Source organism: Aspergillus uvarum (assembly GCF_003184745.1).
Source record: "Aspergillus uvarum CBS 121591 unplaced genomic scaffold BO82scaffold_1, whole genome shotgun sequence".
Classification (NCBI taxonomy): domain Eukaryota; kingdom Fungi; phylum Ascomycota; class Eurotiomycetes; order Eurotiales; family Aspergillaceae; genus Aspergillus; species Aspergillus uvarum.
The window spans coordinates 41,293-62,516 of NW_020291298.1; the positions used below are offsets into that span (position 1 = coordinate 41,293).

Here is a 21,224-nt window from a genome sequence, read left to right on the forward strand (position 1 = left end):
GGGAGGAACTGGCGACCAGAGACCGAGGGAGAGAGTGAGGGAGGGAGGAGTATCCGTAGGTTTTCTTTTAATCTCGACGCTCCACCAAAAACAACATCCGGGCCTGGGGACTTTCTTTTTCCTTCTCTCTCTCCTCCTTCCTCAATCGCTCTCTCACTCTTACTCTTTTGCTCTTACTCTCTCTCTCTCTCTCTCTCTCTCTCTCTCTCTTTCTCCTCTTCTCCTCCTCTTCTCCTCCTCCTTCTTCCCCCCTCTCTCTTTCCCTCCCTCCTCTTCCCGCCCGCGTGTCTTTTTCTTCCCTTCCACGACGGTCATTTCTCCCCGAGTCGTGAAAATCGTGTCGCCTGCCGGTCCTTGCAGAGACACGTTTTTTTTTACCCTTTCCCTTCCCTCCCCCCCTTTCTCCGACCCGTCCGTGGTTCTTTCCCACACCCACCCCCCCCCTCCACCAACCCCCTGCTGCCCGCTCCGTTGGCGTGAGAGGCAGTGACCGATCCAACAACACCTTGAGCGATGGCCGCCGTATCAGCTCCCACTCCTAAGCTGGATCGCTACATTGTCATCCACGTCGCAACCACCTGCGATGAACATGGCGTCTACGTCACTAAGGATTCCGCCGAGGTGATTGAGTTGGGGTGGATCTTGTTGGATACCAAAACCTGCGAGGAGGTATGCATGAATCTTATTCTATTTTATCTGATCTCGCTCGAGTCCTGCTCGTCCAATTCCAGCCTTCTTGTTGCTGCACCCCTCTTCTTTTGATTCTCCTCTTCTGATCACCCTTGCTCGATTGCTGCGTTGCTGCATCTTCCTCAACCTCAACCAACCCAATCCCACCAACCCCCAAGGACTTGCGGCCGTTACCCGGAGAGAACTTGCCTCCAATTCAACCATCATGTTTGCTGACTCGGCGTCCCCTCTAGTTGCACCATGAGAGCGTGCTCGTCAAGCCTGTCAACACCCCCATCACGCCTCTCTGTAGTAAGTCTACCCAATCAACTTCAGCCTCGTCCGCCAATGCCCCCTCCCCGTCAGCCTCGATTCCTTCCCCTTCCCTCTCTCCTGCCCTCTCGGATACATCGGTTCGTTGGTTCAATGGCTGACGTTTCTCGACAGCGAGCCTGACAACTTTAACATGGGAGCATGTTCGCTCCGCAGGTACTTTCCGCGACGCCATCAGCCGCTTCGACGCCTTCGCCCAGGAACACCTCATCAGCAAGAACCTCGAATTCGCCTTCGTGACATTGGACTCGTGGGATCTCCGTGTTCAGCTGCCTCGCGAGGCCCGTGACAAGGCCGTCGTGCTCCCCGCATACCTCCAACATTCGCGGACGTTCGACCTTCGCACCGAGTATCAGCGATGGCAGACTCACCACCCCGAGTCTCTGCCCTTCGGCCCCAGCTCTCTCTCCAACATCTGCGCCGCTCTCGAAGTCGAACCCGTGCAGTCCTCCGCCCCCATCAAGCATAACCTTCCATTCCACTTGCAGGCTTTGGCCCCCGCATCGCCGCGGAGAGCCATGGAAGAAGCCATTACGCTGGCCCGGGTGCTCCGTGGCCTGATCCGGAAGTCTCAGCCTCCCCATGAACATCCCGAGATTCTGACTCGCCCTATGGATGCCAGGGCCGATGTCCGGGCGTTCCTGACCGAGCGCAGCAAGGTGCTTCACCTGAGCGGTCTGCCCCACGATACTACGCAGTCGGAGCTGGAGAGTTGGTTCACCCAGTTCGGTGGACGTCCCATCGCGTTCTGGACTCTCCGCACTCCTGACCAGCACAAGCCCACCGGCACTGGATTCGCGGTTTTCTCGTCTCACGAAGAGGTAAGAAATTGAAATCACGTACATGTCACACATCGCTTTTCTAATCATCATCCCAAAGGCCGCTGAAAGTCTGTGCATGAACGGTCGTGCTCTCAACGAAAAAGCCATTGAGGTCTCTCCTTCCTCCAGCCGGGTTCTCGACCGTGCTGCTGAAATCTTGACACCCTTCCCCCCTTCGAAGAACCGCCCCCGTCCTGGCGACTGGACCTGCCCTTCATGCGGTTTCTCCAACTTCCAGCGCCGCACCGCCTGTTTCCGCTGCTCTTTCCCCGCCATGGCCGCTGCCCCTGATCCGATGGGATACGGTTACGGTTACGCTCCCCCTTCCATGATGCCTCCTCACATGGGCCACGGTGGTCACGGCATGGGCCACTCCCGCGGTATGGGCGGCAACGGTGGCGTGGTTCCGTTCCGCGCTGGTGACTGGAAATGTGGATCTGAAGGCTGTGGTTACCACAACTTTGCTAAGAACATCAACTGTCTCCGTTGCGGTGCCCCTCGATCTGGCGCTGCTGTCGTCGCTGACTCGGCTTTCCCCTCCCCCATGGACCCTCCCACTGGCTTTGGCATGGGTCCCAACTCCATGACGAGCACCCCCGCTCCCGGAGGTTTCACTGGATCGGCCGGTGGCTTCGGCGGGTTCAGCCAGCAGTTTGGTGCTCCCCCTAACAACTATGCCCTGCCCTCAGGCTTGGGCAGCACCCCTAGTGGCTACGCCCCCATGGGCCAGATGAATGCCGGCTACGGTTCCTCGAACACCTCCCACTCCGCGGCTTCATTCTCCAACCCCGCCGCCCAGGCCGCTTTCACCGGTGCGGATCACACCACTTCCACGAGCGCTTCTAACGGTGCGTTCTATGGCAATGACGGTGCGAGCGACCCCTTCGCCTTTCTCTCCACCGGCCTCGGCGGATTGACTGTGGGCGAGGATGGCCACTCTCGTCGCAACGGGGCTGGTGCCAACAAGTCCCCTGCTTAAACGGCCAGGAGGTATATTTGTCATTTTCTTTGCTACGGTTGTTACACACGTTTGTCCATATGGAGGGCTGGAATATGTTGGTATATGTGACGGTTGATATTCGTTGATGCGCATTTGTATAAGGAATTCTGCAGTTCTGGTGCATTCGGTTGGGAGGAGCAGGCCGGTAGCGTGTCGTCGTTTCAACGGGTTTGATCCTTTTTGTTTCGCCTGGTCTCGTTGCAGACCTTATCACAGACATTTTTTTCGGTATGTCTTACTATTTTCGCCATTGGAAGCGATGCTTGAGGATATAGAAGCCCGTCCTGGTAGGGTTGACGTTCTGTTCACGCCGCCGGAGGTGGTGGCCGACTGGATGTGGATTGTGCTCGAGCATGGCATTGCATTCTAGATTTTGTCTTTCTTATTGGTTTTCCGCATTCATCTGCGCTCTTCGACAAGCGGGTTCATTGGAGAAACACAGGTATTGAATCACACGGGTTGGGATACAATGGAACGGACTCTCTTGGGGGTGTTGGGGTTGGGGTATTCCTTTTGAGCCAGCAAAATCTTCATTCAACCAGCGAAGGTCGATTGGGAGTCGTGACGTGCGACCAGAATGTTCTGAATGTCCATAATTGTCTTGTCATTTTATTGTTCTCTACATATTGAAGATTTAAAAGTCTGCTGTATTGTTCGATTATCTGGTCAGCCTTAATGTAGTCAGTAAGAAGCTTGGGGGGAATGATTTCAGATCATAAAATATTCAATTTGTTGTCACGAAGACAGAGTGGGTGGTTGTTGATGCCGGCTCAGGCAACGGAGGTAGCGTCATGGTCCGGCTAGCCGCGCGCCTAGCGCTTGGGAGCTCTGAAGGCAGCGGCGGGACTCGCGTCCACCTCCATCTGTCATCGCCCAGGCCGGAGACCCTCAGCCAGCTCTTTACGACCCCAGACCACTAATTGCATCTTCTGACGATCTGTTCTTCTCCTCCTCTTCCAGTATATCCGTTAATCTCGCACCCCGTACCTGTTACCCATCATGTCCGGCTACGATCGAGCTCTTTCAGGTAAGCCAGATCCGACCGAACCTAGCTTAGCTGAAGCTCCTACATCATCGACCCGAGGGGACTAGGAGTAAGTGAAGATGGATTGCTAATTTGTAACAGTATTCAGGTACGGCAACTATGATACTTCTTCTTAGAACTGTGATTAACTCTTGTTATCAGCCCTGACGGGCACGTCTTCCAGGTGGAATATGCCATGGAAGCTGTTAAGAGAGGTACGTACCTCCACCTCCTCCATCAGCCATCGAGCACGACCAGCACCTTAACCCTCATCTTTTCGACAACTCCCACGGCCCTTGATCCTCTCAACCTACGTGACACTAACGTCCATGACCCAACCGAACAGGTACCTGCGCCGTCGGCGTAAAAGGCAAGGACGTGGTGGTCCTCGGCTGCGAGAAGCGCTCGGCTCTCAAGCTCCAAGACACCCGCATCACCCCCTCGAAGATCGCCATGGTCGATAACCACGCCGTGCTGGCGTTTGCCGGCCTGAACGCCGACGCCCGGATCCTGATTGACAAGGCCCGCCTGGAGGCACAGTCGCACCGCCTCACCGTCGAGGACCCCGTCACCATCGAATACATCACCAAGTACATCGCCGGAGTGCAGCAGCGGTACACGCAGAGTGGAGGTGTGCGGCCCTTCGGGATCAGTACGTTGGTGGTGGGCTTCGATCCCAACGACCGCACGCCGCGGCTGTACCAGACGGAGCCGTCGGGCATCTATTCGGCCTGGTATGTTTCCCCCGCCTTCTCTTCTAGAGTATCTTGCTTCTGTGTAGTAGCTGGCAGTGGAAGCGAATGAATGACCAGGTTGGCTAATGACGTGTTGGTGGGATACAGGAAAGCCAACGCCATCGGCCGCTCCAGCAAGACGGTCCGCGAGTTCCTCGAACGCAACCACCAGGATGACATGGACCGCGAACAGACCATCCAGCTCACCATCAAGTCCCTGCTGGAGGTGGTGCAGACGGGCGCCAAGAACATCGAGGTCGCCATCATGGCGCCCGGCCAGGCGATCGAGATGCTGCCGGATGACCAGATCGAGGCGTACGTCAAGAGCATAGAGACGGAGAAGCAGGAGGAGGCCGCCAAGAAGAAGACGGCCCGCGGCGGGACTACGACGGCGGCGATCCTCACTCGCCCTGGTGGTGGTGAGACCGGCGAGTCGTCTTGATTTGGAGAATTCTAGATGAGAGAGAGATGAAGACAATAGTGGTTTTACTTTATCCCCTAAGCGCTGTGCTATGTTCGAACCAATGAAATACTTGTCATGAAAGGAAAACCGTTACTTTTGGCAGTGATTGTGTAGTTCAAGTCGTAGTCTATACGGTTGTTTTCTGGTATGAAGGCAGTATGAACAAGAGAAGAGAAATATACACCCCCACCCTCAACACCAATTCAAAATAAAATAAACAAAGAGAAAGTAATGTAGCATGAAATCGTAAATCTTCGTTAAAAAACCCCCTGCTTTTCCTCCATCTCAAAGCCTGGACAGACAGAAGCGATTCTAGTTCTAACCCAACCGATCCGAAATATCCTTGAAATTAAAGATGGATTTCTCTTGATGTCCGCGAACCCGGTCGTCCTTTAGCATTCTACGCGAGGCATGATGCGTTAGCTTAAATCCAATCAAGCTTTTTCTCTCTCTCCCCCCTCCCCCTTTTCCCCTCCATCTCATTTCCCACCAGAGCGGGGCAGGCAAAGCCACCTCCCCTCTTGGAGAAAGGAAAGGAGGAAAAAGGGAGAACAGAACGGATAAATAAAACCGCAGGGATAAGAAAGAAGCATACCTCGAATCCACTCGCGCATCCTCGCCTTCCACGTGTAGCGTCGGGGTCGGCGTCACCGCCTCGATCACAAAGTGGTTGTCGCAGTGGGGACAGTATTCGTCACTGGGTTGCGAGGATAATCCGTTAGATTACGTGTTCTTTTCTTTTCTTTCTTTTTTATTCAAATTGCGCGAGTAGCTTTATAGAAGGGCAGACATACCTCTCGTCGAATTCGGCCGTGTCCTTGCGGAAGCATTTCTTGCATTTCTTGCAGGCGAAGACCTGTTTGTTCCCCGGTTGTTGTTAGTGTTCTGATAGGTTGTTGGGGGTTTGTGTAGAATGATGAGGGTGGGTGGGTGGTAGTGAGTGGGATTGGGGCCTGCTTTGTGCTTTGTGCTTTGTGCTTGGTGCTTGGTGCTTGGTGCTTGGTGCTTGGTGCTTGGTGCTTGGTGCTTTGTTGTGAGGGGCTCGCGGGGATGGGGGATTTGGTTTGTTTTTGGGGGAGTAGGGATTGAGGGGATGTAGGGTGTATGCATCGTCAACGGTGTAGCGGTGGGAACGGGCGAAGAGGATGTACCATCTCACTGGCTTTCTGGAGGGGATGTCTTTCGGTCTCTTGGTGGCATTCGGCGCAGTCGAACCATTTCTTGCCTGTGGGTTTTCCCATGATACCTTAGTTTCGGAGTTCTGAAGTTGAACGGGATATCGGGACTTACAGCAAGGGGATCGGATTGCCACTTGGGCGTTGAGGACGTGTTTGCTATAGTAGGTCGAGAGATGAGGTTATTACTTGCGGTTGCGGTTGCGGTTGCGGTTGCGGCTGCGGGCTGCGGGCTGCGGGCTGCTTCCTTACCACATGGTTGTTCGATGAGGTCTGTGAGGGCTGTCTGGGCTTGAGATGGAGTTCGGAGGTGTTGTTGAGATGCTAAGTAAAGGACTGTTCTATTTCTGTCTTGTATCGTGCAGTTTGGAACTGGAGCTTAGGCGGAATAACGAAGCCGAATGGAGAAGACGCGGAGGGGGGGAGAGGAAGGCTAAAAATAAAAAAAGAAGCCAATAAATGACGGATCCAAACCGCCGGCTGTCATTCCGCCTGCCCGCCATTCTTCCTCTGCTCTACTCTCCGTACTTACTATGGACTAGGCATTCGTCTCCAGAACTTCAACAACTACTTCTTCTGACCACACTCGACGCGACTCTACTTTACCTCAACCTCCTGTTTATTGTTTACTGTGCACTGCTGGAGACTACGCCCTAGTCTCGCAGTGTCTAGTCCTCATCTCCTTTCCCTTCCTCGTCTTTGTCGATCCACCCTAAACCACCAGCGTTCTATTTGGTTGCCTCGAGTCGTCGTCGTCGTCTTCCGTTGTGATTCTCCCTTCCCCTCCCCTCCCCCCCACTCTCTCGAACTCTCCCTCCTTCTTCTGCTTCTCTCCCCTCCACTCGTTCACCATCAATTAGTTTTCCTCCGACATACATACCCTCTCATATACTCTTTCCCGCCGGATTGTCTGTGGCCAGTTACAACCGCACAGCTGGGTTTTGTTCTCATCCCTCCTCGAATTTCCCCCTCCTCTCCCCCCTGCTGTTCCTCCGCACCTCCTCCACTCCCTTCCGCCTGGAGCTCCGCCACAATCGTCACAGAGCCAAATCGCCCTCCCCTGCCACCTCCATTATCCTATCCATTACCGGTCTTCGAACTCTTTGCGCCCTCACTTGGTCACCTCCAGTCAGCATTATATCGCCTACCGCGATTGGCTGCCTATGAACTATATTCTCCCCAAGATTCTGTGTCGGATCGGTTGTCATGGAGGGAAACGGTCAGAAGAAGGACGGCACGGATAATGCCCACATTGTATGTCCCAGATACAGAAGTCCGGCGGGGACCCAAGCTAAACTCTACAATCTTAATAGAGACCCGTATCCTCTCTGCTTTCGCATTTCGAGAACTTGTCGCATCGCCGAGCTCCGTCCGCCGCCGCAACGAATGGCACACGCGACACCCCTTCCTTCCTACGGACCCTTGAACCGGGCGACGACGTCCGCTCGTCTTCGCGAGCCTCCCTCGACCTGTCTCGGTCATCACGTACGCCATGGGAATCCACACCCGAATTGAACAGAAGTCACGGGTCTTTGCACGGCAATTGCATCCCCCCTCGACCCGGACGCACTCCCGGGGTCTCCCCTGGGCGGCGGCAGGATAGGCCCATGTCTCTGAGCCTGCGTTCGTCGCCGCAGCTCCCACCAACCTTGACAGTTGACTCTCCTCGATCTCCTCCACGGGGATTCGGATCGCTGGGTGAGCATGAAGAGCATGCACAGTTCTCCCGCAGTCCTCTCAACGCGTCTAGAGAGTCGTTGCCTACAATCCCGCAGGGAGGCCGTCCGACGACCCCGGTCACATCGCGCTTTCCTACAGAACTCAAGGTAGGGAGCCTCTCTCCGGGGCCCACGGGCTCGATGACCAGTGGCCGTGAAAGCCCGCAGGACCATCATGGGAAGAGCGCATCCCTTCCGCCTCCGGTGAACCGGGTGGACAAGCCCAAGATTCCCGTCAAACCGGCCGCATTGGCTCATCACGAAGGCAGCTCGCTCACGACTCCGCAGCCTGAGCGTGCGCCCGCGGATGACCGCATCTCGCCATTCAGCACCCCACCAAGTAGCCCCGAGAAAGACTCTCCGAAGCGGAATCCGCTTACTTCGAGCGGCATACAGCTTGCGCGCTCCCCCTCTCGCCGTTCGCCCTCGGAGCCGCCAGCAGAACCCCCGCGTCATCGCTTTGAAGAACGAATCTCTACACCCCAGCCTCCTCTATTCCGCGAGCCTTCATTCACACAACGGCACTCTGTTGCAGAACCTCCGCGCGAGACTAGACCATTATCCGTGCAGATTCCTCCAAGACCGTCGCTCCCAGCAGAACCTCTATCTGCCGTGCCACTTTCTGCGAACCGGATACCGATGCATGACGGTTTCTCAGAACGTCCGGGACTGCCTCCACGGCAGCCGTCGATTGCGCGAAGAGGCGGTCCGTCACCCTCGCGATTGTCCATACAACGAGAAAATCCGGTGCATTCAATCCCACCGCCGACGCCACAACGGGAATCGCGGTACTTGGACAGCCCGGCGTTCTCCATGCCGCCTCCGACGCCTAACCGGGAGTCGCGGCAATTGCGTCGGGACGAACTTCCCACGCCGACAACGGTCCAGCGCCATCCGTCGATCGCCCGAGAGAATAGACCGGGCCCGCCTCCGGCTGTCCCGGAAAGACCAGTGGTGGAGCGCCCTCTTACAGAACGGCCTGTGGTGGAACGGCAGTCAGTGCGTGTCCAGAGTGAGGATGAACAGAACCTAGACAGCGTTCCCATTGCGCGTAATGACTATCCGGACGCTTCGACTGCCAACAGACGCCCGCCACTTTTAAAGTCTGGGCCAATGGAAATTAATACACGGTACGACACACGACTCATGGATGTGTGTGGAAAGCACGTGTGCACCACCGGGTATATCACACGAGTGTGGGATCTCACAACGGGCGAGCAACTCGTGAGTCTCAGTCATGGAGAAACGGTCAAAAGCTTGTCGCTGGCCTTCAAGCCCGGTGTTGGACTGGAAGATGAAGGCCAGCGCGTATGGCTGGGTACGAATTCTGGTGAATTACATGAGGTGGAAATTGCAACCGGGTCTATTGTAGCATCGCGCTCGTATCCGTCAAGAAAAGAAGTCGTCAAGATCCTTCGTCACAAAAAAGAGATGTGGACCCTTGATGATGAGGGTCGGCTATTGGTTTGGCCACCGGATGAGAACGGCACTCCCAACCTTCAATACAGCTACCACAACCCTTATGATCGGGTTGCCCGCGGACATACTTTCTCCATGGTAGTGGGCGATAAGCTCTGGCTGGCTGCGGGCAAGGAGGTACATGTGTACCGGCCCAATGCGCGGGACGATATTTCGTTCAAAGTACTCAGCAGGCCGCTTGGCGCGCATCATACTGGTGATGTCACGTCTGGCGCATATACTACTCGAGACGGCGGCATTGTCTATCTTGGTCATTCGGATGGCAAGGTGACGGTTTATTCTGCCAAAGATTACGCGTGTCTAGCAGTGGTGAACGTCAGTGTCTATAAGATCAACTGCCTGGGAATAGTCGGGGACTACCTGTGGGCAGCGTACAAAACCGGCATGATCTACGTCTACGATACGAGCACAAACCCCTGGACAGTCAAGAAGGACTGGCGTGCCCACGACAGCCCTGTGAGCGGGTTCTTGTTGGATTCGAGCAGTGTGTGGACGATGAACCGCCTCCAAGTGACTTCACTGGGTGACGATAACTGCATTCGTTTGTGGGATGGTATGTTGGAGGATGATTGGTTGGGTGAGTTACCATTTCGGGGATTGTTAATGGCCTTCACTGACCCGAGTATAGAAACCCGGATGCAAACCAGAGACGTCGAGTTTTGTAATTTCCGTGAGATCCATGCCGCAGTTATTACCTGGAATGCTGGTGCTTCGACACCTGGCAGTGTGCGGACGTCATCGTTCATCCAAGATGCCATTCATCCTGAGAATCCCCCGGAGGTTATAGTCTTTGGTTTCCAGGAACTGGTGGACCTGGAGAACAAGAAGATCACAGCCAGTATGTGCATTTCATCCTCAATTAGAATTCAATATGTTATCTTAGGAATACTAATACAAATCCAGAGAGCCTTCTCCTGGGCAGCAAGAAGAAAGACAGCGGGGACAAGGAACACATGAGTCGGCAGTATCGGGTGTGGATGGAACATCTAACACGCTGCATCAACGATTGCATGCCGCTGGAGGAATCGTATGTGCTGTTGCATAGTGCGAACATGATCGGACTCTTCACGTGTGTGTTCGTCAAACACAAGGAGCGGCAGAGAATCACGGATATCAGTGCATCTGAGATCAAGCGGGGTATGGGAGGATTGCATGGCAACAAGGTAAGCCGTCTTGGGCCTGCATGTAGGAGTATGACTGACGATGTAGGGTGCTCTTCTGTTCCGCTTTACGCTGGACGACAGCTCCATCTGCCTGGTGAATTGCCACTTGGCAGCCGGCCAGACGCAGACAGCCCACCGTAACAACGACATCGCGGCGATCCTCGAGGCAGAGTCGCTTCCCGCGGAGCCTAGCCTCGCTGCACGCGCGAACCGCTACGTGAGTGGTGGTGACGGATCGATGATCATGGACCATGAGATCTGCATCCTCAATGGTGATCTGAACTACCGAATTGACGCCATTCCACGGAATGTGATCATCGACGCGGTCCGCAGTAACAACCTCACGAAGCTCCTCGAACGCGACCAGCTGCTCGCCTCGCGGCGCAAGAACCCTGGTTTCCGCCTCCGGTCCTTCAACGAGTCCCCCATTACCTTCGCCCCGACGTACAAGTACGACGTCGGCACCGACGAGTACGACTCGAGTGACAAGAAGCGTGCCCCAGCCTGGTGTGACCGGGTTCTGTACCGCGGCCTCGGCCGGGTTCGACAGCTCGAGTACCGTCGCCACGAGGTGCGGGCGTCCGACCATCGGCCCGTCAGCGCCGCTTTCAAGTTCCGTATCAAGACCGTGTTGCCCGCGGAGCGGGAGGCCGTCTGGGAAGCCTGCCAGCAGGAATTCTCCCGCGAGAAACGTCGACTGGCCTCCGAAGCGAGGTAGGATTTTCTTTTATGTCCGGTATCTTGTTGTGTAACGACTAATAAATACCCCAACAGTATCGAATATCTCATCACCGTCCTGGGCACCGAACCGCAACAAGCCCGGTCTTTGATCATGGGCAACGGGAATTGAACCTGTATTTTGTGTGGTTGGATTCTTTGGGATGTTCTCTGTGGTCATCGGGGAGGTTGAACTTCAGACCCTGCCCTCCGCGACCCAGCGCAGCACTACAATCAGGCATAGCGTTACACCGCCGACGTGTGTATATGACTAATGATTCACGATAGACATGTATTTATCATGATAGGAGAAGAGGGGGTTCTTTAGAAGGAGGTATGGCATTGTTTGAAGAGGATGAAATACTTAATTAATATTGGGATGGTTGGGTGGTGGGTTGATCGATGCAGTGTATTTGGGTGTTAGCCATTCAGGGAAGACCAGCCAGGGAGAGAGAGATACAGAGAACGGTGGATGGGGTGTATATACTACCATTACTATTTATTTATTTGTTGATCTTTTTCTTCTTTGTTGGCGATGGAGGAGTTGTCAGTCCACACATAAACGATGATTCACTATGGAGTATTCTACTTTCCTATTCTACGGTTGATTGAATGACTTGGTAGAAAGTCAATTTCATAATCTTCTCCTTTTCAAAGTCATCTTGAGTTAGCAAGTTGACAGCTCATGTGAGCCGAGCTTAGTCCAAGTTCCTCAAGTTCCTCGACTCCGAACAATCTGTTGCAGTCTCACCGTCTGATACCGCTGCTGCAATGCTTCACTCCATATACAATCAGTTCATCCAGCTGCGACCTTCATCTGAGCAATTGCGCTCACAGCATCTCAAGAGATCGGATTAGGTTGAGGACAGACCTGAATCACGGACGATATACCATGGGTAAAGGAAGCTAATCCAGCCACAGTGTAAATGACGATCACATTCCGGAGGATATCAGAATCGGTTAATTATCCAGGATCCAGCATCTTAGTCTTCTGGCAACAGCTCACAGCACAAACTCCAGCAACAGCTTTCAGCAACAGCTTCCAACAACAACAACAGCCAACAACAACAATCCCCATGGCCAGCCAAGCACAGCAACACCAAGCAGACAGCGTTGTGTCCCTCGCAAGCCGTGTCATGGCGCTAGCCCAGCGACACGCAGCCGTCACAAAGGAAGGCGGGGATGCCACCACCGCACGGGCAGCGCTGTGCGCTGCGTGCGAAGAACTGGCTGTCACCACAACGGCCCCGGAGGCGTGGCTATGTCAGACCGCGGCGTCGTCGCACACGGCCGCCGCGCTGGCGATCCTGCTGGAGACGGACATCATCACGCGGCTGTGTGAGACGGCTGAGCCGGTGGCCGGTCCGACCCTTCTGAAAGACGTTGGCGATGACGCTACCCCTGCGCTGTTTCGTGAGTTGACGCCGGTTCCCGACCTCAGCGCGAGCCAGTGAGGCTCTCCGACCATTCCCGACTCACAAAGTCTACAGGCTGTGCGTTGAGACAATGCGCCGCCAGCCGTCTTTTAGACGAGCCTGTCCCCGGTCATTTCCAGCGCAACCCGCGCACTGAGCTTCTGCATGATCCCTACATCCGGGACTGGATTCATTACCTGTCAGTCCCCAGGTCCAATGTTCGTGACAGACTAGCTAGGGGGTTCTCTAATGCACCAGCATGGGAACAGGGTGGACGATGGTCTGCGCTGCGCATCGTGGTTATCGCGGTATGCCACGCAGAACGACTACCATATCCCGGACGAGCGACATCGAAGCGCCTTCGAACTGGCTTTCAATAGTGAGCCTTAAGCCCCCTCCACCTCTGATATCACAGAAATTGTGGCTGGCGGACGATGAGCTACTATACTAACCTAATGAATCTGAAGCAAACACCCCCTGCTACGACTACTACCGCCAACTCGACCCGCCGCGCGGCCAGCGCTTCGACAACGCGATGGAGGGCTACTTCCGCATGAACGCGCCCACTCCTATCGAAGACATCATAGCCTTCCCCACCTTCTGCCCGGCAGACGGGGTCGTGGTTGACGTGGGCGGCGGCCGCGGCCATCACTCCCTGCGCCTGGCGCAGAAATACCCGCGCATGCGCTTCATCGTGCAGGACTACGCGAGCGAAGCCCCGAACACGTCCAGCATCACCCCCGACCCCGGACTCCGTGAGCGGGTGCGCTGGATCAAGCATGATTTCTTTGATGAGCAGCCTGTGCGTGGCGCGGCGGTGTATCTGCTAAGCCATATCTTGATGGATCATCCTGATCGGTAGGTCAACTCCCTTAGGATGTGGGGTATGGTTTTAATCAACATTCTGGGACAGGGAAAGCCAGAAGATCCTGGAGTATCTTGCGGAGGCCATGGACGCCCGCTCGACCCTGCTGGTGGACGACTTCTTCGATCCCGGAGACAGGCGGTTCGGCTCGCCGCAGGGGATTGCCCTGGCGTTGCATCTAATCGCGTGCCGGGGGACGGCTTTCCGGACGATGGAGCAGTGGACGGCGCTGTTTGCGCGTGTGCCGGTGTTGACGGTAAAGGAGTGTCGGATGCTTGAGCATGGGCGGGTGGTGATAAGGGTGTCCAGGAGAATAGGTGTGGAGTAGTGTTGAGTGTGAGCCATCTCGCTTCAATGGGTACGGTAAATGAAAAAGGGATATACCCATGAGTTAGGGATCGCGTTGACAGTTCATAATTGCATACATAGGGTCATTGCAAGCGCCCCCGAGGAGGTCCGAAAGGATCATTTGGTTCAACCCAGTGGCGGCAGGATTCCCTTCACATCATTTGATGAGGCCCCCGTCGGATTTTGCGGCTTTAGGACTTCTCCTAAACCCTACCCTGCATGGATTTCACTTATAAGCCAGCGACCACGGCCTCACGCAATTGCTCCTGAATTTTTTGGTACTTGAATGAGCAGGATTCACAACTTACAGTCTCGTGAGAGAAAGAGTCGACCTCAGGTGTCTGGAGATCTTAGTCAGGTAGTATACGGTTCAATACTCAACTCTACGGCATACATACCCACCGCCGCCGCCGCAGTATGTCCCCACCAGCACTACGCCCCGGATATCCCCTCGCCTGGCGCGCGGGCAGCGTCCTCCTCGCCGGAGGGGGCCTCTACGCCACCTACAGCCTTTTCGCCCAGCGCGCGCACGCAGAGTCCCCCGAAGCCCAGGCACCAGCCCCGACCCCGCGACCGGTCTTCTCCCGGTTCGGCCCAACCACGCTGCGGGTGCAGGCCGTGCAGGAGGTCAACCACAACATGAAAAAGCTGGTGCTGGCGTACCCCGACCCAGAAGCGAAAAGTGGACTCCAACCGATCTGTACGTTACCTCCTGCTGTACTGTCACGCACCATTACGCACCATAAGTCAAACAAAACAACAAGAAAGCTAACTAGAGTAATCCGTGACAGCCTCCCTGATAACCCTAACCCATCCCCCGGGCCGCTGGCTCCCGCTCCCCCGGCCATACACCCCGATCAGCGATCTGGGTTCGTTGCCCTACCTCTCTACCTCAAACCCCCACCCCGCAACCACCCACTAACAAATGGACAGACGAAAAAGGCCACCTCACCCTCCTGATCAAAAAATACCCCCACGGCCGCGGCAGCAGCTACCTCCACGCCCTCCAACCAGGCGACTCCCTGACCGTCCTCGCCGCCCGGAGGGGGTACCAGCACCAAGAACCCAACCAATTCTCGCACGTGTACCTACTCGCCGGCGGGGCGGGCATCACGCCGTGCTACCAGCTCATCCAGACGATCCTGAAGGATCCAGCGGAGAACACGAAGCTCACGCTGCTGTTTGGGGGGAATACCGAGGCGGATTTGGTGCTGAGGGAGGAGTTGGAGGTGTTGGCGCGGGGGTTTCCGGATAGGTTAAGGGTGGTGTATACTGTTAGTCAGGGGAGGGATGTAGGGGGGAGCGGGGGCCAGGGGGAGGGCAAGGGGAAAGGGGAGGTGAAGGAAGGGCGGATTGATGAGGCGTTGCTGCGGGAGAATATTTTAGACAGTGCGGGCAGGGTGAAGGTGTTTGTGAGTGGGCCGCCGGGGATGGAGAAGGCGCTGGTCGGGGGTAAGGGGGAGGAGGGGGTGTTGCAGAAGCTGGGGTTTGGGAAGGAGCAGATTCATCGGTTCTAGGGGTGTCTGTATTGTGTGTTTTTCTTGGGAAAGGTTGTCCAGTGAATGACTGAGAACAAGTGTCAGGAATTGGTTGCGATGTGGACTGTGAGTAATGCTGCATACACTCCGGCGTATGTGCAATATGTGGGAGAATGGTGGTTGGTGTCTTTGCACATATAGGGTACAAACAATGCTAGTATCAGGGAAGCGTGCCCTATGGCTTGGCCGGATAGCTCTTCCTCGGTTTCACTGTCAGACTGAAAGCACCCGGGGTTAAGGATGCTTGAAGCGTACTTGTAGTTGTACACCAGTGCGTTGCCTATACTCTCGCCAACCCGTGAGACGAAGAGTTACCGGCAACCCCCCGAAACAAGTCATGCCGTCATCGTCCCGGGAACAGCGGGACCGGCACCCCCACCCCCACTTCAGCCCTATGAACTCACATCCCCAGTACACATAAAATAGCGTAGCTTCTGACGTAGTGGTAGTGTGCCAAACCCATAGCTTATCCCCTTTACATCGTACGTAGTCCAAAACTACTCCATCTATCCCACAACAAGATTCCAACGACAACAAGCCAACTACACCAAGATGACCACCAACCCCCTCGCCTACCGCACCGCCCAAGCCATCGGCTTCACCGGCGCCGCCTGGCTATCCGGTGTGTGTACCCCCTCCAAGAATCAACCCAGCCCAGTCCCCAAACTAACGAATCCCACGAAGGAAACATCGCCTCTCAAAGCCTCATCACCATTCCCGCCCTCCTAGCCATTGACCCCGACCCCGACCCCGACCCTACCCCCACAGACCATCCAAACCACATGACAGCAACACTCACAACCCTCCAAATCTGGAAAAGAATCTACACCGCCAGCAGCACCCAGAACCCGCCGGTCGCCGCGGGCACCGCCGCCGCGTTCGTCTACCTCGCCTGGACGGTCGCGCGCGCCGTCGAGCCGCCGCTGCTGCTGCAGGTTCTGAGTAGCAGTAGTCGCATCAGTGGCTATGCCGGTCCGGGTTGGTGGTATGCGGCGGCGGCGGTGTTGACGGTGGGGGTTGTGCCGTACACGGCGGTGGTGATGCGCGGGACGAATTGTAAGCTTGTGCGGTTGGCGGAGGGAGAGGAGGAATTCGGGGAGCAAGGGCGGGAGCGGGAGCGGGAGAAGGGGGCGGAGGCGGAGGCGGAGGCGGAGAGCACCAGCGGGTTGCTGAAGCGGTGGGCGGTGCTGAACGCGGTGCGGAGTCTGTTGCCGCTTGTTGGCGGGTTGTGCGGGTTTGCGGCGGCGGTGATTTGATTTTACTGTACAGTACTTGGTGGGTGTAGATGGCGTTGGTGTTGCGAGGATATTTTAGTCGTGGTTCATGGATCTCTAGGCAAGCATATTCGATTGTGGACTGATAGAATGCAAAAAGCCAGCTTCTATTTCGTCTGAGTTAAGCACGAGCAAGAAACACCCATCCCTCGCACACAACGACAGAACGGTGTCCTCCATATAAGCAGCCGCGCACAAAGAGTCGAAGGAGACAGCAACAATTAGCAACAAATCCCACATTAGCAGGTACCACCAAACAACACACGCAATTCTAACCAACCCTACTTCTTACCCACCCGCGCAGACCGTCCAGCGCCCTTCTCCCCACCCGCGTCAACCCGAATAATCCTCCCAACCGATTCACCAAACCTCAACGCGGTGTGATCTTCCCCCTTCCGAAGCCTACTCACCACGTGTGGACACGTCGAAAAGTGCTGTGGGAGATCCGGGACCCGAAATGCGCGATCCACCCCCTTGCTCCCTGGGGACCTAGTGTTCCAGGCATAGTGCTTCTGCCGGTTTCTCGGATTGCGCCTGCTCTTGCCCCGGGATATCTCCCAGTACTTCGTGCACCCGTAACAGTACACCCCCGGCTCGGCGATGCGGGCGTGCGGGTCCCAGCACGGAAACGCCACGGTCGACCGCAGCCGCCTCTGGTACGTGTCCTGCAGCCGATAAGACCATTCTTGTGCTGCGGGTTCTTCGCGACTACTGCCTGATTGCTGCTGCTGCTGCTGCTGCTGATACATGAGTCTAGCTTGCGCCACGTCAATCAGCATTTCTGAGATGTATTGGCCTTCGAGAAGATCAAGACAACAGACGACCGGAAGATCCCACCAGTCCCCCCGAGAATACGGGAAACAGGCAAACACCACATCGAGGGCTGCGACGCGGTATCGATCGTGTCTCAATACGCACTGCAAACATACCCGCGAGAGAGTGGGGATATAGAGATAGGGGCCGAAGTCGGGGCAGGTTCGGCACCGGGGGTGGCAGAATTCGCGATACAGTTGGTGGGCAGGGAAACAATGGGTGCATTGGGCAATATCAAGGATCTTGAGGGTCTCTGCTGCATGGGCTCGGAGCATACGGTATTCGTAAAGAGAGTCGACCTGCCGGCGAATGATGGAGTCGACTAAACGTAGGGTGCCCAGTGTAATCATATCAAGGTGGAGGAAGATCATGTGCACTATCTCTAGCGGTAGTGAGGGCCATAGCGGCCGGGAGGGTGGAGGGTGCCAACAAGATGGCTGGCGACGCGGTTGTCGCTCCTGATATTGGGTTCGGTAGAGCCTTATAATTTCGTTAAGACGAGCGCGTGACATGGAAGAGTGGGGGTGAAGAAGATTCTCCCCAGGTCGGTCAAAACGGTACGCTAATCCGGAGGCCATGATTTGATCCGATTAGTTGCGGTTGTTATAAGTAGTTGCATTTCGCAATTCGTGGTTTTTTGTGGTGGATGTTGGAATGATATTATAGTGAGATCATGCGAAAAGAATTCCGGAACCACTGGCTGATGCCATCCTCTTCTTCACATCTCTCTTCATGAGTTCTGGACGAGCGACCACAACATAGTCGGTTTACCTCATCGCCAGACTCTGTCATTGTGAGGTTGCTGCAGAGATTGAGATGGGGAATGGGAACGTTGGGATGGGAACCTCGAAGATATTGAGTGCAACTGAGAAAAAGCTGACTCAGAGGGATTGGCCAATGGAATTGCCTAGGTACCTAGTACTTATAGTACTACAACGCCTTCCACCACTGACAGTGCAAATGCTCTCCGTGGATCTGGCCGTTGTACTCAATCGAGTCACCTTACATTGCATCTTTCACTATGGACCAAGAAGAGTGGAGTCGATCAAGATCGTTGTGGGGGGAAAAAAGCCATCCAGGGTTCAATATCGTTAGTGGGTGGGCCTCGGTGGCCAGTTAACTTGAGATCTGATCAATCGCATACTTCATCAAAAGATGTGAATCTGTCAAAAGTACAACAGACAGCCTGGTAGGAAGTGACAGGTTCTCAGCGCCTGACGAACGAACGAACGAACCAATAAGACTAGGAACCCTAAGCAAGCAAAAAGGCAAACTACACCAACTAACCAAAGAACAAAAGAACATACCACAAACTCTACGACGCAAACAATGCACATATTATAGATTCAAAACTCCCTCAGGAGCAGCATTGCATCAAAATCCATCTCAACTCACCTCCACCCCCACCCAAACCAAGAAATCTCAGCTCTACCTCTCACTATAAGGCGGCGGCGGCGTCCTCTCCCTCTCCCCCTCCCCCTCCCGATCCCGATCCCGATCCCGATCCCCAGCCTGCAACGCACCCACGCGCCACCTAAGCGAGTTAGCAGTCAACTGCCTGGCGCGGGCAACCGCGCGGTCAAACGCACCGGGCTCATTGAGCTGGTCGTAGATCCAGCCCTGGGCGGTGTTCCTCGTGAGGGCGACGCCGATGACGCGGCCGCAGAAGGTGGAGATGGAGAGCCAGGAGCCGACGTTGGGCATGTCGGTGGTCAGGATGGGGGCGGCCATGACCTGGCGGGCGAGGTCGAAGTCGAAGGGCCGGACGGCGGTGGTGGTCAAGCGGGCCTGATTGTAGAGCACGCGCAGGAGGAGGACCTTGTCGATGCCACGGATGTCGACCTCGCTGAGGTCGGTGTTGTCAGAGGCGGCGCGGGGGAGGCCATGGAAGGTTGAGCAGTGGTGCTCCATGGTGAACTAACTATTAGGGTTGCCAGCTGTTGAAATACTGCTGGTAAAGCCGGGTTATGATATCCAGTACACTCACCGAATGAAGATCTACTCTATATATAGGCAGTGGTGTCAACACCATCCCCAATTGCAACCCTCAAGCCGATTTCTATACCACATCTCACCAAAACCCCCCCGATTATAACAAAGACAATGACTTCCACAGTCTCATTCATGCCAGATTCAGCCGCTGATCCCCAGCTCACCACAATTAACTCCTCCCACAAAGATAACCCCATACAAAGGACCCCGACTCCCTAATTGAAACTCTCCAGCCATAAATTCCATCCCCAATCCTATAAAGAATACCTCTCCTACAGGAAGAATCAACCCTAACCACCCCCACTCCACCTCCAACCCAACCCACACCACTAACCAAAACCATGCCCCCCAAAGCCCTAGGCCTCCTAGCCGTCCCCAGCCGCCGCACCCACCCCAGACGACCCCCCTCCACTTTCACCTACGACCCAGGCGACGCCATAACCCTCGCCTGGCTGCAACGCCTAACAACCCACCTCGAAGCAAACGACATCCCCGTCTCCCTCCTCAACCGGGCCCTCTTCCGCACCCTAAACTGGCAAGACAACCTCTTCCTGGACCCGTGCATCGACCTCAACATCCCCAGCCACCACATGGGTGGGGCGATCACTGTGCTGCAAGCCGCCGGACTGGACGACACGCCGCGGTCCGTGGCCGAGACGCTGGCCTGCATGCACTACTGGCCCTCGGGCCCCAGCAAACGCTTCCCCGCGGACCGGGACTGCCGCGTCCAGGACGCGTGGTGGGCGCCGGCGCACGTCTTCTTCGTGCAGCGGGGGCCTTACATCCCGGCCCTCCACCATCGGCTCTGGAGTCTGGGCCCGGAGGGGGATTCGCCCGACAGTGTCGAGAACCCCACACAAGAGGTGATGGTGCGGTTGTTCGCGCACGAGCAGTATTTCTGGCATATGCCGTGTCCGAGTTTTCGACACCACCCCAGGGAGGATGGGGATTGGGAGTGTTATACTATGGTTCGTGTCGAGGAAGATATCAAGGCGGGAGGGGATCGGGACCTGCCCAAGATGGTCCGCGTTATGAAGCCGGCGCAGTACCTTGAGGGGATGCTGCTGCTACACTGGCGCGATCGGCGCTCGACGAATGATACCAAGGGCACCTCCTGGGAGCTGACCTACGACATGCTCTGTGATCTGGTCCGGCGCACCAAGCCCGCCTGTCTGCGGATCCGGGCGTTTCGGCCGGAGATGCGCAAGCTGCTGCAGGACGAGCTCCACGCGCCCGACAGCAAGACCGACCGCGAGTACAACTGGCTGTTCCTGCAGAGACGTATCAAGCGCGCGCAGCTGACGTACCAGAAGTTGAAGGGCACCCCCATGATGCCCCTGTCCCCGTTCCCGATCCCGCCCAGCGGGTTGCCCGAGTCGCTGCACAAGACGTACGTGGCCATTATGAATGGGTATGAGCTGTATGATCCCAATTTGCCGTGGGTGGATCGGCGATTCGGTGTATTCCGCCTGGATGAAGACGGCAACAGAATTGAGGGTGTGTATGTCGGGGATGATGAGGAGACCGATTCGGACTCCGAAGAAGACCCTAGCGTTGAGGGCTATGATTATGCGATTGAAGTGTATAACCCCAGCGAGGAAGAATCGTAGATTCTCGTAGCATCATGGTGATTTGGGCGTAGGGGAAACTATGGTTTCCTACTTTCCATTGTAGGTTCGTAGA

General features: G+C 55.7%; 10 protein-coding genes across 10 annotated transcripts; 7 read left to right on the top strand and 3 right to left on the bottom strand.

The window, feature by feature from the left end:
- Positions 1 to 442: 442 nt before the first annotated feature.
- Positions 443 to 3,078, top strand: BO82DRAFT_253 (putative RNA binding protein (Arp)). The gene is made up of 4 exons (XM_025630890.1): positions 443 to 669; positions 924 to 981; positions 1,117 to 1,823; positions 1,882 to 3,078. The coding sequence occupies exons 1-4, from the start codon at positions 514 to 516 to the stop codon at positions 2,800 to 2,802; spliced, it is 1,842 nt and encodes a 613-aa protein (XP_025497195.1). The 5' UTR covers positions 443 to 513; the 3' UTR covers positions 2,803 to 3,078.
- A 622-nt stretch (positions 3,079 to 3,700) lies between these two features.
- On the top strand, positions 3,701 to 5,131 carry pre6 (proteasome core particle subunit alpha 4). Its single transcript, XM_025633887.1, has 5 exons — positions 3,701 to 3,850; positions 3,950 to 3,956; positions 4,010 to 4,062; positions 4,194 to 4,581; positions 4,690 to 5,131. Exons 1-5 carry the CDS (start codon positions 3,823 to 3,825, stop codon positions 5,021 to 5,023), a joined length of 810 nt encoding a protein of 269 aa, XP_025497196.1. The 5' UTR covers positions 3,701 to 3,822; the 3' UTR covers positions 5,024 to 5,131.
- A 26-nt stretch (positions 5,132 to 5,157) lies between these two features.
- BO82DRAFT_349536 (CHY zinc finger protein) lies at positions 5,158 to 6,629 on the bottom strand. The gene is made up of 6 exons (XM_025633888.1): positions 6,472 to 6,629; positions 6,335 to 6,378; positions 6,196 to 6,269; positions 5,839 to 5,900; positions 5,640 to 5,741; positions 5,158 to 5,444 (listed from the first exon to the last, which is right to left on the bottom strand). Exons 1-6 carry the CDS (start codon positions 6,474 to 6,476, stop codon positions 5,363 to 5,365), a joined length of 369 nt encoding a protein of 122 aa, XP_025497197.1. The 5' UTR covers positions 6,477 to 6,629; the 3' UTR covers positions 5,158 to 5,362.
- Positions 6,630 to 7,151: 522 nt separating this feature from the next.
- Positions 7,152 to 11,564, top strand: BO82DRAFT_373 (putative inositol polyphosphate phosphatase). Its single transcript, XM_025637349.1, has 6 exons — positions 7,152 to 7,473; positions 7,533 to 9,993; positions 10,045 to 10,254; positions 10,320 to 10,579; positions 10,626 to 11,293; positions 11,354 to 11,564. The coding sequence occupies exons 1-6, from the start codon at positions 7,426 to 7,428 to the stop codon at positions 11,427 to 11,429; spliced, it is 3,723 nt and encodes a 1,240-aa protein (XP_025497198.1). The 5' UTR covers positions 7,152 to 7,425; the 3' UTR covers positions 11,430 to 11,564.
- Positions 11,565 to 12,191: 627 nt separating this feature from the next.
- BO82DRAFT_388086 (S-adenosyl-L-methionine-dependent methyltransferase) lies at positions 12,192 to 14,017 on the top strand. Its single transcript, XM_025638358.1, has 5 exons — positions 12,192 to 12,709; positions 12,787 to 12,910; positions 12,981 to 13,090; positions 13,179 to 13,569; positions 13,625 to 14,017. The coding sequence occupies exons 1-5, from the start codon at positions 12,223 to 12,225 to the stop codon at positions 13,902 to 13,904; spliced, it is 1,392 nt and encodes a 463-aa protein (XP_025497199.1). The 5' UTR covers positions 12,192 to 12,222; the 3' UTR covers positions 13,905 to 14,017.
- A 195-nt stretch (positions 14,018 to 14,212) lies between these two features.
- On the top strand, positions 14,213 to 15,715 carry BO82DRAFT_349540 (cytochrome b5 reductase family protein). Its single transcript, XM_025633889.1, has 3 exons — positions 14,213 to 14,624; positions 14,716 to 14,793; positions 14,858 to 15,715. Exons 1-3 carry the CDS (start codon positions 14,342 to 14,344, stop codon positions 15,439 to 15,441), a joined length of 945 nt encoding a protein of 314 aa, XP_025497200.1. The 5' UTR covers positions 14,213 to 14,341; the 3' UTR covers positions 15,442 to 15,715.
- A 231-nt stretch (positions 15,716 to 15,946) lies between these two features.
- On the top strand, positions 15,947 to 16,718 carry BO82DRAFT_379663 (DUF1772 domain-containing protein; the record flags this gene model as incomplete). The annotated part of the gene is made up of 3 exons (XM_025637703.1): positions 15,947 to 16,084; positions 16,147 to 16,518; positions 16,567 to 16,718. Exons 1-3 carry the CDS (start codon positions 16,015 to 16,017, stop codon positions 16,716 to 16,718), a joined length of 594 nt encoding a protein of 197 aa, XP_025497201.1. The 5' UTR covers positions 15,947 to 16,014.
- A 100-nt stretch (positions 16,719 to 16,818) lies between these two features.
- BO82DRAFT_349541 (F-box protein) lies at positions 16,819 to 18,489 on the bottom strand. Its single transcript, XM_025633890.1, has one exon. The coding sequence runs from the start codon at positions 18,125 to 18,127 to the stop codon at positions 17,018 to 17,020; it is 1,110 nt and encodes a 369-aa protein (XP_025497202.1). The 5' UTR covers positions 18,128 to 18,489; the 3' UTR covers positions 16,819 to 17,017.
- A 357-nt stretch (positions 18,490 to 18,846) lies between these two features.
- Positions 18,847 to 19,701, bottom strand: BO82DRAFT_408124 (uncharacterized protein). Its single transcript, XM_025639673.1, has one exon. The coding sequence runs from the start codon at positions 19,458 to 19,460 to the stop codon at positions 18,978 to 18,980; it is 483 nt and encodes a 160-aa protein (XP_025497203.1). The 5' UTR covers positions 19,461 to 19,701; the 3' UTR covers positions 18,847 to 18,977.
- A 181-nt stretch (positions 19,702 to 19,882) lies between these two features.
- BO82DRAFT_360137 (uncharacterized protein) lies at positions 19,883 to 21,151 on the top strand (the record flags this gene model as incomplete). The annotated part of the gene is made up of 1 exon (XM_025636749.1): positions 19,883 to 21,151. One exon carries the CDS (start codon positions 19,883 to 19,885, stop codon positions 21,149 to 21,151), a length of 1,269 nt encoding a protein of 422 aa, XP_025497204.1.
- Between the last annotated feature and the right edge of the window lie 73 nt (positions 21,152 to 21,224).

Coding starts and splice junctions, on each gene's coding strand:
- pre6 (XM_025633887.1), top strand. CDS start 3,823: ATGTCCGGCTACGATCGAGCTCTTTCAG. Junction 4,063..4,193: donor CATGGAAGCTGTTAAGAGAG/GTACGTACCTCC, acceptor CCAACCGAACAG/GTACCTGCGCCGTCGGCGTA. Junction 4,582..4,689: donor TCGGGCATCTATTCGGCCTG/GTATGTTTCCCC, acceptor GGTGGGATACAG/GAAAGCCAACGCCATCGGCC.
- BO82DRAFT_373 (XM_025637349.1), top strand. CDS start 7,426: ATGGAGGGAAACGGTCAGAAGAAGGACGGCACGGATAATGCCCACATT. Junction 10,255..10,319: donor GAACAAGAAGATCACAGCCA/GTATGTGCATTT, acceptor ATACAAATCCAG/AGAGCCTTCTCCTGGGCAGC. Junction 11,294..11,353: donor CGACTGGCCTCCGAAGCGAG/GTAGGATTTTCT, acceptor ATACCCCAACAG/TATCGAATATCTCATCACCG.
- BO82DRAFT_388086 (XM_025638358.1), top strand. CDS start 12,223: ATGACGATCACATTCCGGAGGATATCAGAATCGGTTAATTATCCAGGA. Junction 12,710..12,786: donor CGCTACCCCTGCGCTGTTTC/GTGAGTTGACGC, acceptor CAAAGTCTACAG/GCTGTGCGTTGAGACAATGC. Junction 13,570..13,624: donor TTGATGGATCATCCTGATCG/GTAGGTCAACTC, acceptor ATTCTGGGACAG/GGAAAGCCAGAAGATCCTGG.
- BO82DRAFT_408124 (XM_025639673.1), bottom strand. CDS start 19,460: ATGGAGCACCACTGCTCAACCTTCCATGGCCTCCCCCGCGCCGCCTCT.
- BO82DRAFT_349536 (XM_025633888.1), bottom strand. Junction 5,901..6,195: donor TCCAGAAAGCCAGTGAGATG/GTACATCCTCTT, acceptor GGGAACAAACAG/GTCTTCGCCTGCAAGAAATG. Junction 5,445..5,639: donor GATGCGCGAGTGGATTCGAG/GTATGCTTCTTT, acceptor TGCCTCGCGTAG/AATGCTAAAGGACGACCGGG.
- BO82DRAFT_349541 (XM_025633890.1), bottom strand. CDS start 18,127: ATGGCCTCCGGATTAGCGTACCGTTTTGACCGACCTGGGGAGAATCTT.
- BO82DRAFT_253 (XM_025630890.1), top strand. CDS start 514: ATGGCCGCCGTATCAGCTCCCACTCCTAAGCTGGATCGCTACATTGTC. Junction 982..1,116: donor CCCCATCACGCCTCTCTGTA/GTAAGTCTACCC, acceptor GTTTCTCGACAG/CGAGCCTGACAACTTTAACA. Junction 1,824..1,881: donor TTTTCTCGTCTCACGAAGAG/GTAAGAAATTGA, acceptor ATCATCCCAAAG/GCCGCTGAAAGTCTGTGCAT.
- BO82DRAFT_349540 (XM_025633889.1), top strand. CDS start 14,342: ATGTCCCCACCAGCACTACGCCCCGGATATCCCCTCGCCTGGCGCGCG. Junction 14,625..14,715: donor AAGTGGACTCCAACCGATCT/GTACGTTACCTC, acceptor AATCCGTGACAG/CCTCCCTGATAACCCTAACC. Junction 14,794..14,857: donor CACCCCGATCAGCGATCTGG/GTTCGTTGCCCT, acceptor ACAAATGGACAG/ACGAAAAAGGCCACCTCACC.